At 44.5% G+C, this 12,835-nt stretch overlaps 1 protein-coding gene across 1 annotated transcript in view; it reads right to left on the bottom strand.

Moving 5' to 3' along the window:
- The window catches only part of NF1 (neurofibromin 1), a 239,706-nt gene extending 235,596 nt beyond the window's left edge, over window positions 1-4,110 (bottom strand). The window contains exon 1 of the mRNA XM_036766465.1: window positions 4,051-4,110. Within this exon, the coding sequence (XP_036622360.1) occupies window positions 4,051-4,110 (60 nt within the window). The remainder of the gene's footprint in view (window positions 1-4,050) is intronic.
- Window positions 4,111-12,835: the final 8,725 nt, after the last annotated feature.

The following is a 12,835-nucleotide window of genomic DNA, read 5'->3' as shown; positions in this document are numbered from 1 at the left end:
TGTTTTTTTAAAAAAAATTCACACAGGCCGATCAGTACCCAGCTCATGATTGGCCAATCATCTGAAGCACCCTTCCTTTTCCTATATAAAAGCTATTCTAACTAGCATGTGATTTTATAAAAAGGGAAACTGTCAAGGGCCACACTGCTTATGAGAGAGAGAGATACACACCTAGGGCATGTTAACTAAATATATCCTTTCTTCCCCTCAGTACTTATCATTTTACTTGCCTTGACTTGGACTCTGACAAATGGATTCAATAAAGTTCTGGCTATTTCTTCCAACTTCCTAAAGAAAGACAACATGGAATCCCAATTCTCCCATCCTCCCTTCAGAAATAACATAGAGAATGTATTCTTATGAAGTACCCATTGACTTGCCCCAGCAGAGCTGCTGAGGTCCTTCCTTCCTAACTGGGCTGAGGGTAGGACAAACCAGAGCTCCAGAGCAACAATTCTAAGCAACGGACCCAGAGTTTGGGACCAGGAATTTTTAACTGGTAATATCTAACAAAAAAAAAACCAAAACCCGTGAAACTGTGAGGTTAGAACATGCACCTGTAGTATCCCTTCCATAGTATAGTCTGTTCCCTGACTCCCCAGAAGGAATAGAAGCTCCTTGAGGGCAGAGGCTGTTTTTCTTTTTTTAATTTGGCTTCTCCCATAATAGGGACTTCATAAATGCTTATGGTACTGAAATGCCCTGGCTTCAGGGGTTATCATTCCTAATCTAGAACATAATAAGATTTAAAATGTGTTGTTTATTATGCCCTACAAATTGATTTTAAAACAACTCTGAGGTACTGCAGAAAATGTCTCAGATGTAAGGATGTGAATTCAATAGATACAGCTTTGCAAAAAGGGGTACAAATTAAAAGATCTCTGGTACTCTTTGAGACTGTTTCACTAAGTAGCAAGTAATACCAATATAATTACAAACAGAAGCCATTGAACTTGACACCACGAATGATTTAAGGGAAATGAGATCCACTTCACTCAGATACTAAATATCCCTTCCAAACGGTCATCTATTTGATCATAAAGGTAGATTCCATCCTTAAATAAAAGAAATGCATCCTTTCTTGGGTACTAAAATCTTAGTAACTAGATAGATTTTACATATCTGTCTATATCTATATCTATACCTATAAAATATAAGAAACATCTCTCTCTAGAAGCCAAGTATTTTCTCTGGCTGTCCTCCAAGGCTGTCCCCCAACACTCCCGCCTCTGCTCCAACTACTGATCTCTCAGGCTTCCTTTAAGGCCTAACTAAAATCCCACTTTCCACAGGAAGCTTCCCCTAATCCCCCTTAATTCCAGGGCCTTCCCTCAGTTAATTATTTCCTATTTATCCTAGCTTGCTTTGTATACCTTTGTTTACATATCATCTATCCCATTAGACAGTAAGCTCCTTAAGGGCAGGAACAGTCTTTCACCTCCTTTGATATCTCTAGAGTTGAGCACAGAATTGACACATAGCAGGCCCTTAAAAAATACTGATTGACTGATATTGACTTAACTTTCACTTTTGCTGAGGCCATGAGACATTTTGGATATTTCTTCCAAAACACAAAACTTTCAGCAATACTTGGAAATATTTAATATCTTTCTATAGTCATGGCAGACTATGTACAGACTGTACTCTGCCTAAAATGACAATGGAAACCTGCTCCCAGCAAAAGCCACTTTTGTCAATGATAAAAATGAATAACTCACATTTACGTAGGGCTCTCCAATTCACAAAGCACTTTTCACACAAATACCCAGAGAAGAGCACAGCTTTGCAAAAAAGACAAACAAATCTTAGCCTAAATAATTTGCTCAAGGTTCCCAACACGGAAGCAGCCTTCAAACCCTGGCCTGGTGGCTCCAAGCCCCAGGCTCTTTCCCCTACACCCCCGCCTGGAAACTTACAAGCAAGTGCTGACTTTCTCTTCACACCAGTACCTGGCCACTACCACCATGTGCCTCAGTTTCCTCACCCAAAAAATGAAAGCAGCTTCTCTCCAAGAGAATTAGAAATGTGGATGGCACTTTATTGGCCCTTCAGCAATAATTTTATTTAGGGCTTCCTGAAAATGATCCTGTTCTATGGGCACTCCCTGAAGTCAGCTAGTAAGCTTTAAAGGGCGGGTAAAGCAAGAATCCAGGGAGGAACTCACTTCATATACCTTCCCCTTCATTACACAGGAGGAGCAGAGAAAAATGCTTCTGTTTAAATAGCTAGAGTCCTTAACTTTTAACAGATGTTGGCAAGCCTGATTCCACAATATACATGACAAAGGAAACGACAAAGCCTCAGGCCTTTTAACACTGGGGACACAAAGAGAAACATTTTCTTGCATTACTGGGAACGTAATCAGAACCATTCGGTTTTTCAGTTCGGAGATCTTTTTTCCGGTGATACTTAAGGATATGCACAGGAGGTCAATAACTCAAGGTGAATCCAATAGAAATGATGGGGGGGGGGGGGGAATGGAAATGAAGAAAACACGGAATGCCTGCCTGGACTGTCAATCAAAAGAGAAACTCTGCTTTGGGGTGTTTTTAACAAGATAAAAATTAGACACATGCAGGCTTTTCCACGAGTTAAATTTCCGTCGTCTATCCTAATAATAATAAATGAATTAAATGTAGCAACCAATTTACTCCTCCTGATGGTGAAATCAGGTAAGATTAACAGTCTGGGCTGGTGCTGCCTGGAGACAGGATGGAGGACTAGATAACTCTTGGAGGTTTTCTTTCCAGCCTCAAGATTCAGTCTATTTAGTTTCTTAAGTTCCCCCCCACACACACACACACACTCTCTACTCCTTCCTCCCCCCTCCCCCCCCCTTCGGACGGGTCATAAACACTACACAGCTCAGCAAAGAAATGTTTATCGATCATATACAAGAACTGCACCCCCCCGTCGGTTTCATGTTTATTATACACAGTAAACAAAACGGATTAGCTCAACCTTTGACAATTTCCTTCTCCTTCGGAGCTCACACAGCTCAGAAAATCACCGCCTTGAAACCCTCCCGAGCCCCCCGGAGCAACACAAAAGTAGTTCGAGTGGTCCTGGCCACCAGAGCCCAAGGACTCTGCGAGTGTGTGACACTCCGGGAAAAGTCCCATCCTTAGCCTAGGGGATTCCTCAAGAATTCTCAATGAAAGTGCTCCTGCACATCTGATAGCTTGAAGTAGCCACTAGGCAGGGGAGAAGGGAGCCCCTCTCCCACAGCACATTTCAGCTGCCTGGCCTCTGGGACCCCCAAACAGTGCTCCCACGTCTCCTTCCCCTCCTCATTTGCCCCCGCCCCAGATTCTCACTTGTGCGAGTAATGGCAATAGGGGGAGTAGGAAAAGGGGAAAACAATCCTAGGGGTGGTGGCAGGCTAAGAACAAGAACCCTGGGGGAGATCACAGGCGGGCAGCGGCCCAAAGCCCCTCGTCGCTTCTCCCCACTCCATTGGGGGTGGGGAAAGGGCTGTTAGTCTGTGCACTACCAAAGGAAGGGAATAGGGCATAAAGTCAGGAGGGAACCCTGCCTTTATTCTTCCCTCTTTTAAGTAAGGAAGCAAAAGAGACGGCTCGGGGGAGGAGGTGGTATGGAATGGGGGGGGGGGTGCGGGATGGGGGTGAAATCCGAAGGGCCTCGGTTACACACCCTCAAACTAGGAGGAACACTGGGGAGACGGAAAGAAGGAAACCTTCCTCTTCGCTTACCCCCATTCAAAAAAATAGGAAGGTGGGGGGGGTGGTGGTGATTGAAACCAGATGGACAGCCTCAGAAAGCACCCCGGGTCAGTAGCTCAGTCCTCCGGCCGCGGGGCTGCTAGGAAAGGGCTGGGGCCGGCGGGGAGCTCCGGCCACCCACCGCTCCCCGAGCGCCCGGGCAGCGCCTACTACGTGCCCCGAACGGAACGTCCTGCCCTCCCTGAGCGCACATTCTCCCCGGGAGCCCCAGGCACCTCGGAGCCCCGAGCGGCCCCGCCCCCGGGGAGGGGTCCCCCCCGCCTCGGCCGCCCGTGCCCCCCACCCCCAGCCTCGGCCGGCCCGTTACCTGCTCATCGAAGCGGTTCACCACGGCCTGGACCCATTCCACCGGCTTGTGCGCGGCCATGTCCGCCCCGCGGCCGGGGGGCTGGGGCGGAGGGCGGCGGGCGGCTGGCTCGGGTGCCCCCGGGCCTGGCTGGGCCGGGGAGGGGCCGGGGGCCCCGGGGGAGGGGGCCCGGGCGGGGGGCGGGGGGCGCTCCGGGCTCCCTCCCGCGGGGGTGGGGGCCGCGGCCAGCGGCCCGCGGGGAGGGGGACGGGGGGAGGGGGCGTCGGCGGGCAGGCTGGGGGAGGGGGGAAGGGGAGAGGGGAGGGGGGGAGCCCTCTGGGTCGCTCTCCCCACTAGCGCCGTCTCCCCTCGGCCATCCCAGCCCCAGACGCCGCCATGACACCCCACCGGAAGTGGGATCCTTTTCCACGGCCCGGGGAGAGAGAGAGAGAGAAAGCGAGAGCGAGCAAGCGACCGGAGAGGGGAGGGGGGAGAGGGGAGGAGGGGGGCGGAGCGGGGAGGGAGGCGGGGGGGAGGAGGGGGAGGGGACCCTGCCGCGCATGCGCCGGCGCCCGCCGGTTTCATTAATGAAAAAGCGAGCCCACCCGGGGGTGACGTCACCTCGCTCTTCGGGCCCCCGCCGGCGTGGGGCGCGCGCTCCGCTCGCTCCGCCCGCGGGTCCCACCTAGTCTGGGACCGCCGGGGCTCGGCTCTCGGGCCGCTCGCGGAGCGGTGCGCTGCGGTATCCGACAGCCTGCCGGCCGCCTCCCCAAGCCGCTTTCCGCTTCCCCTCCGGGCTTGCATTCCTCCCAGATCAGAGTTAGATTAGAAATGGGGTGCTCGGGGGCCAGGGGGGGATATTCCCCCCCAACCACCCTGGAGGGTTTCGTCTCCCTTGCCCTCTGGAACTGTGAGCTCTTCCATTAGCCCGTAAGCCCCCTGAGAGCAGACACTGTCTCTGGCTGAGCGCTGGCACGCCGTAGGCGCTTAATAAGTGCTTACTAATTGACTGACCGCTAATCCCAACCCGGGCCTTAGCTCTGCACCCCTTGATCACTGCACAGCCCCTTCCCTTCCCATCATAAAACTTAGTCCTTCGTCTCTACCGAAGGACCTGCAAGCCAACTACTCCTTTCTGTAAGAAAAAAAAAAGTAGGGATGGGAAATTTGAGGAGAGAAGAAATACCATGAGATGCTTAATGTCACCCAGCAAGTCCTAGGATAGAAGATTAGGGACCGTGGGATCCCTCCCCTTCGCTTTGCAGATGGGGGAACTGGGGCACAAAAGGGGCTGGACGAGCTGCGGAGGGTCGCGGCTGAAGTAGGAATTAAGCCCACATAGATTCCTAACGCTAGAGCCAGTAACGTTTGTAAAGCGCTTTCCAAACCTTAAAGCAATAATAAATAAATTCTACGTCTTGTTATTGTCGTTACCCTGGCCAGGGCATCAGTCGAGCTCTCTAAAGCAAGAGCAAGCAAAATTAGGCGAAAGGAATCTAGGGTCTCCCAATGCCTACTTAGGGCAGGTGCCAAGGACCCCCCCCGGACAAAAGATACTAGGAGAAGCTTCACTTGAATGATTATAGAAAAACCGTTAAGAAACAAAATGTGTGTGGCCCTGGCAAATAAATACGTGTATATATGTATATATGTAGCCGTAGACATACATCTACAGATATGTACACGTATTTGTAGAATTGCAAGGTGTCCCAAAAGTTTTAGTGCAATTTAAAGTTATTAAGCTTCAAATTATAGCATTTATTTACCACCTTAAGGTTTGCAAAGAGCTTAACAGACATTTTATCTTTTCCATAACACTGGGAGGCAGAGGCTATTATTATTTGCACTTTACAGCTGGGGAAACTGAGGCAGATGGAGGTTAAGTGATTCCCACACGGCCAGTTAAGTGTCTGAGACACTCAGGTTTTCCTGACTCCCAGTCCATCAGTCTATCCACCAGTCACCTAGTTGCTTGTCTTTCCTCTTGTCCAGTATACAAGCCTTTGAGTATTATTAGTCTTTCAGTGTCTCAGGCCCCAACTGTCTTTCCCCTTGGAATTTACAACTATGCAATAGCCACCTTAAAAATACTGTAAATATATCTCTTTCTTTCTTAATAGGTGAGAGAAGGGAGATAATTCAGAACTCACAAAAAAAATTTTAATGAATGTTAGAAAATAAAGATTTTTTTTTCAAAAAGGAATAATCATAAAACTATTTAAAATCTAGCCAGTAGTTTTTTTTTAACCTGCCTGCCTCCTATTATAAGGTACCTAGGAAATTGAGGGAGGAGTATTTTAAATATGTTTAGGGCTTTTGGTGGGGTTGGAGAAATCTAGATCTGTGATTTTATTGATTTTGGCAGCCCCTGATGAAGTAACCAACTCCATCAATGTTGTTCAGTCGTTTCTGACTCTTTATGACCCCATTTGGGATTTTCTTAACAAAGATACAGGAGTGCTTTGCCATTTCCTTCTCCAGCTCATTTGACAGATGAGGAAACTGAGGCAAACAGGGTTAAGTGTCTTGCCCAGGATCACACAGCTGGTAAGTGTCCAAGGCCTGATTTGAACTCAGGTTTCCCTGATTCCAGGCCTGGCATTCTATCCACTTCACAACCTAGCTGCCCTCACTCTATCAATGCAGTGCAGCAACTGTTGAATTATATTTTATAATCTTAGGAGTCTTCATAAAACACTGGGAGGATCCTGCAGCCCTGAATGCGTTAGAAAGTGGTCCTGAATCCAGAAAGTAAAATGTATGAAATCAGCTTCCCACTCCTATGTTTGGGTACCCTTTCTACCTGGGGAATATTGGAGACGCTTCCATGTCTTTGATTCAACAAGCATTTATTAAACATTATGTGTCAGGTCTGAGGCAGCCTGGCAGTGGATAGAGAGTCAGCCTCAGAGTCAAAAAGATCTGGGTTCAAGTGCCGTCTCTGTCACATCCTGGCTTGTGCTACCTACTGTAGCTCACCTCTCCCTGCTCCAGGCTTCTCTCCCATCTGCATTCAAACAGTCTCTGGCCAATGAATCTACATCAAAAGTGGGCAGTGAGGTGGCCCAGTGGATACAGCATTGGCCCTGAGGTCAGGAGGACCTGAGTCCGAATTTGACATCAGACATTTACTAGCTGTGTGACCCTGGGCAAGTCACTTAATGAAGCAATTTGTCTCTGACCCTTACTGTACCAATGCAAATATGGGAACTATATATCAAAGAATTCCAAGGAAGAGAAAGGGTTAACAACTGGGGACATGGGGGAATGCTTTTCTCAGGCTTCTTGCAGGGAGCTAAGAATTCTAGGAGGTAAAGATGAGAAAGGAATACATTCCTGATGTGGGTGGCCACCCGGGCAAAGACGTGGTGTTAGGAAGAGGACAAAGCTTCCTAGCCTATACGATTCTCATCCATGTTGTTCTAGCAATCCTCCGTTGAATGCCCTCCTATCATCCTGGAGCCCTTCCCTTGGCTCCTGAGTACCAGTGTCCCACACTGGTTATCTATCACTCATCTCATTCTAGACAGATAACCATATGCTTCCAGTCACTGATATCCCCAATTATGTCTTTTTGGAAACTTCTCCTGCCTGTTATCATTGGCACAACCCTCCATGTGTATTTCTTTTGTCCTTTGGTTCACGTACAATTGTGAATCCTCAGAGATAATGGTGATTCATGATTCATGGCCATTTAACACCACTTAGAGAATACTGGATTTATTATTGTCTCTTCTTAGAGAAAAGTGGATTTTATGGCAGCAAGCAGTTTGGGAATGCTACAGAGTTTCTCCAGTTTGAGCTAGCTCTGTCTCTTCTTGCTTCTCACTTCTAGGCACAGCTTCACATGCAGTGTCTGTCAGGCAACAAGTATTTATTAAGTGTCTGCTGTATGCAGAGCCCAGTGCTAAGTGGTAAGCATACAAAGAAAGGGGGTGAAATCAGATAGGTAGATAGATAGATAGATAGATAGATAGATAAGATGGTTGGAGAGAGATATAGAGAAAGTAATAGATAATGATAGATGAATGGATATGTAGATAATGGATGGAGGTAAGTAGATAATGGATAAGATGGTTAGAGAGAGTTACAGAGAAAGTGATAGATAAGATGGTTGTAGAAAGATACAGAGAAAGCAATAGATACATGCATACATACATGCATGCATACATACAATTAGTGCAATGTGGATTATGAATAGGCAAGTTTAAAAATTCTCACTATTAACATAGAATCCTTCTTTAGGACTTCTTTGATCCTGGTTGACAATCTACATGAGCTTATGTCTCCTTGTTTTATCACAGAATATCCAGAATGGTAGAAGTAGAAGGGACCTTCGAGGTTATCTGGGCCCTCTCTCCCTTTAAGAGATGAGGAAACTGAGGACCAGTAATGGGTAGTGAATTGTCCAGGGCAGAGCCCCCACCCCTATACTTGTCTTCTGACTCAAAGTTCAGGGCTCTTTTTGTTATATTGTATTTACTTGCTTAGTATCTATACTGAAGAGATCATTTATTCATCAAGTGCTAATCTTAAAACCACAAAGAACTGAGTTCAAGTCGCACCCTCTGATCCATGCTGTGTGATCCTGGGCAAGTTACTAAACTGCTCTGGGCAATTCTCTAAAGCTAGAAGGTACAGAAAAGGTTCCAACCTGCATGAGCAGAAGGAGTTCCCTCGTCTGGGAGTTCTCTATACCAATTAAATCTGGGACCAATTTCCCTACCCTCATGTACAGAGTATTATGCAAGAAGCTGAGGAAGAAACAAAATTTAAATAAGCTACAGGCCCTCATTGAACAAAGTTTACCCCCCCCCATAGTAACTTCTTACATAAAGTCAGGTATGATTTTAACATATATGTGGGAAGAATCTTAGAGGAACAGAACTTTGAAGATTGCATTTTGTTCTACTGAGTCAAGTGCTTTTTTTTAAATAAAAATCAATAAATACAAGACACAATGGATTATATATCATCCACACTGCTCTGATTATAAAGTATGTGGTCTGCTGTAGGGCATCATCCATAAAAACCTGCCTATTCCTTTGTCATGCTTGAATCACAGATGCCTTCAAGGTATGAATGTGGCATTTTCATAAAGATGTTTATAGAAGAAAAAGAGGATATATATATATCAGGCATTATTTACATCTGCTTTGTAGTTGTTTTTTAAAAAATATCATCAGTGATCTTTTCTGTTCTCTGAGAACGCATTCATTCATTCAAAAAAAAAAAAAGGCATTCAGTGCCTTCTGCAGCCAGAATCCAGATACAAAATTTAGGTAAGACATAGTCCCTGTATCCAAAGGTTTCAGTCTTCTTCTCTGATATAGCTTGAGAATCCATCCCTGACTGCCTTCAAAACACCTTAGGGTGAATGATGAAAACTGAAAATAAATAAATTAATATTAAAAAAAAAAAGAAGAAAGTTGTTCTGACTTCCCAAAGGAAAAAACCACCTTAGGTTTTCAACTGTATCCAGGTACCTTTCCTGAGGCCATTTTGTAAAGTGCCATGGTCCTTTCCTCACCAAGTATGATGGGTCCTGAGGTGATGGAGTCCAAACAGGGTTCTACCATCCATGGAGTATGTACTCTGGTGCTCTTGCCAAGCCATACTCACTATATCTGCCCCTCAAGGCTCCAGGGAATAAACTTATGGGGTTGAAGTGTCTCACTGTTCACTCAAGGCCCCATCCTCCCTGCTCTCCCCATGTTAAGAGTCTATGAGAAGCTCCCTAGTTCCATTTAACCATGTACAATCAATTAGCATTAACCAAAGATATTTATTGCAAAGAAGAAAATATGCCAATGCTTTAGGGCATACCATCCTCTCCACCACTATAGTCTCTGAGGAGTAGACGCAAAACTCTGCTCAATTCCTCCATAGCCTTGGTCATATAAACATCACATCCAAAGTACATATTGCTGCCACATGAGTCCTCATTTCAGCTTTTGCCTGCCTGGGTTTAGAAGGTTGCTCTCATCCCTCCTTGCCCCTTGTGGCACTGAAGCTGGCATGGCTGCAATGAACAGCCAGGAACCCGGACCCTGGGACACTAGAGTACCCTCATGGCCAGCTTTCAGCCTCACAGGCTTGTGAGGTTCCACTCCCTTTACCCAGAACGGGGCTTGGCAAACTATTTCTTGAGGGCCAAATCTAGCAAGCCACCTGTTTTTTTCTGTCCCTAGCTAAGAATGTTGTTGGTTTTTTTGAGTTTTTTTTAACTTCTTTAAATACATTAAAGCCTTATTTTAAAATGTAAAAACCATACTTAGCTTGAGAACCATACAAAAACGGGCCACAGGCTGGATATGACTCTAGAACAGAAAGGAACAAAATAGAACGCCAAGTTTCTAATGCCTTTTTCTTGGGGCTACTGGGCCTCAGAGGGAGAAGTCTCTAAAGCTTCTCCCCTTACCATGTGGTCACTCACCAGGCACCATAATCAAAAAAGATATTCTCAGAATAACTGGGGCAAGCAAGCAAGTCACTGAGGCTGACAGGTCTGTTCAACTACCTCCGACCTGAATCAGTGACAGAATGTCTACACTTGCTCTGCAGGCTGGTTCTTCCCTTCTATGTCATCACATTCCTGGAAACAAGCTCCTATGCATCCATCACATAGGGAGATTGCATGAGCTTGCGTATGCAACAAGACCCCAGCGACATACTCTTGTTGCTAATAAAACGATATCATTATTATTAAACACTGGAAGATCTGTTCTGTTTTGAATCTGTTAATTGTTCTTCCTCCGGTTTCATCTACAAATGTTCTCAGCCTCATCCTGACCTCATTCAAGTTCTCACCAGACAATTTCAAATGCTTTTTTCTGGGGTGTGTGTGTGTGTGTGTGTGTGTGATGTAACACTGCTAGTTCTCTTTCCATAGCTTTCTCCCACAATGTTTTGCAAATGAGTATGTACTCTAAATCAGCTTTGTGCTCAGTTTCCACAGTAAATATTTGTGAGAAGAGGTAGTTTCTTGGCTCCTCGATCCATTTGTTGTGACAACTGCTCGCCATTGATTATGTTTTTCTAAGAAGCAAGGAGAATCAGATGCTTTTACATTTGTCCATTCCTCATTTTCAAAGTCTATAGCTTAAGATTGGATGCGTAGTCATTTCATAAATCATTCTTCTTTATCCTTTCTTTTTTATTTGGTGTCTACTTTGACCTTTGGTCTTAGCAAACTATAGTGATTATAACAGAAGACACAAAGGAAAAATCACTATGTAACCCACTCTGTACAGGCAAGATTTATGCTCCAAACTAATATACAGGTAAGGGCCCTACTACTAGGAGTACTCAGCCTGGGTTCTGGTTAAATCAAAAGCAGCAAATTAATGAACTATTGTTAGAGATATGAATTGGTCCAGTCATTCTGGAAAGCAATTTGAAACCATGACCAAAAAGGTTGTTAAACTTGGTATATCCTTTATCCTGGAACTATGTTTAGCAGGCCTATGTGCTGCAAAGAGATCTAAAAAAGAAAGGACACACACACACATACACACAAACACACATGTATTTGCATACACATATACATATATACATACGCATACACACACATATATATTCATATTCATAGCATCTCTGATGGCAGTAGTAAAGAATTGGAAACTAAAAATTGCTTGTCAATTGGGGAATGACTGAACAAATTGTGGTATATGAATAGAATTGAATATTATTATTGTGCTGTAAGAAATGATGAAGGGGTAATTTCAGAGAAATCCGGGAAGACTTGCATGAACTGATACAGAACAAAGTGAGCAGAACCAGAAGAACCATTTATATAACAACAAGAAAACTGTAAAGACAACTAATTCCCAGAGACTTAATTCCTACAATCAAAACAATGACCAATCACAATTCAAAAGGACCAATGATGAAAACTGCTACCCGCCTATTGACAGAAAGGTAATGAATTCAAGATTCAGAATGAGACATATTTTTTGGACATGGCCAACGCAGGAATTTGTTTTTCTTGACTATACAGATTTATTACAAGGGTTTTGTTTTTCTTTTTTTTCAATTTTAGGAGGCAGGGAAGAAAATATTGAGTTTACAATGATTTCTATGAAAGATGTTTCATTTTTTCTACCTTACCCTCTTGGCTTTTAATAATATAGGGGAATGTTCATAATTTTTGAGGATTCAATTTGGAACCAAAATATTCCTTAATAATATAAGCTCCTTGAAGATGGGACTATTCGGTTTTCTTCTTTGTGATCCCAGCACTAGTACATTGCCTAGTATGCAGTGAGTGCTTAATAATTACTTGTTAAATTGAATTTAATTATGTGGCTACTTTGCTAATAGTATTGTTTCAGTTAAATTACAGGCATCCTTTGGACGTATTGCCAGTTTGGTTCCAGACCACCGCAAAAAAGTGAATATCACCATAAAGTGAGTCACGTGAATATTTTGGCTCCCCAGTGAATATAAAAGTTATGTTTATACTATAATATAGTCTACTAAGCGTGCAATAGTATTATGTCTTTAAAAAACCACCAATCTATATACCTTAATTAAAAATTATTTTATTGCTAAAAAAAATGCTAATCATCATCAGAACCTTTAGCAAATAACATTCTTTTTGCTAGAGGAAGGTCTTGCCTCCATGTTGACGATGACTGCTGATGGATCAGGGCTATGGTTGCTGAAGGTTGAATTGGCTGTGCCGACTTCTTAAAATAAGACAGCAAAGAAGTTTACCCCACTGATTGATACTTCCTTTCACTTGAATGCTTAGAGGTCATAGTAGGGATGTTAACTGGCCCTCCCTCCTAGCATGGAGTGAATG

The sequence above is a fragment of the Trichosurus vulpecula genome, chromosome 7, assembly GCF_011100635.1.
Source record: "Trichosurus vulpecula isolate mTriVul1 chromosome 7, mTriVul1.pri, whole genome shotgun sequence".
Taxonomy (NCBI): Eukaryota; Metazoa; Chordata; class Mammalia; order Diprotodontia; family Phalangeridae; genus Trichosurus; species Trichosurus vulpecula.
Note: the sequence above shows the minus strand (reverse complement) of the source record. Positions and strands in the feature narration are given on the sequence as shown.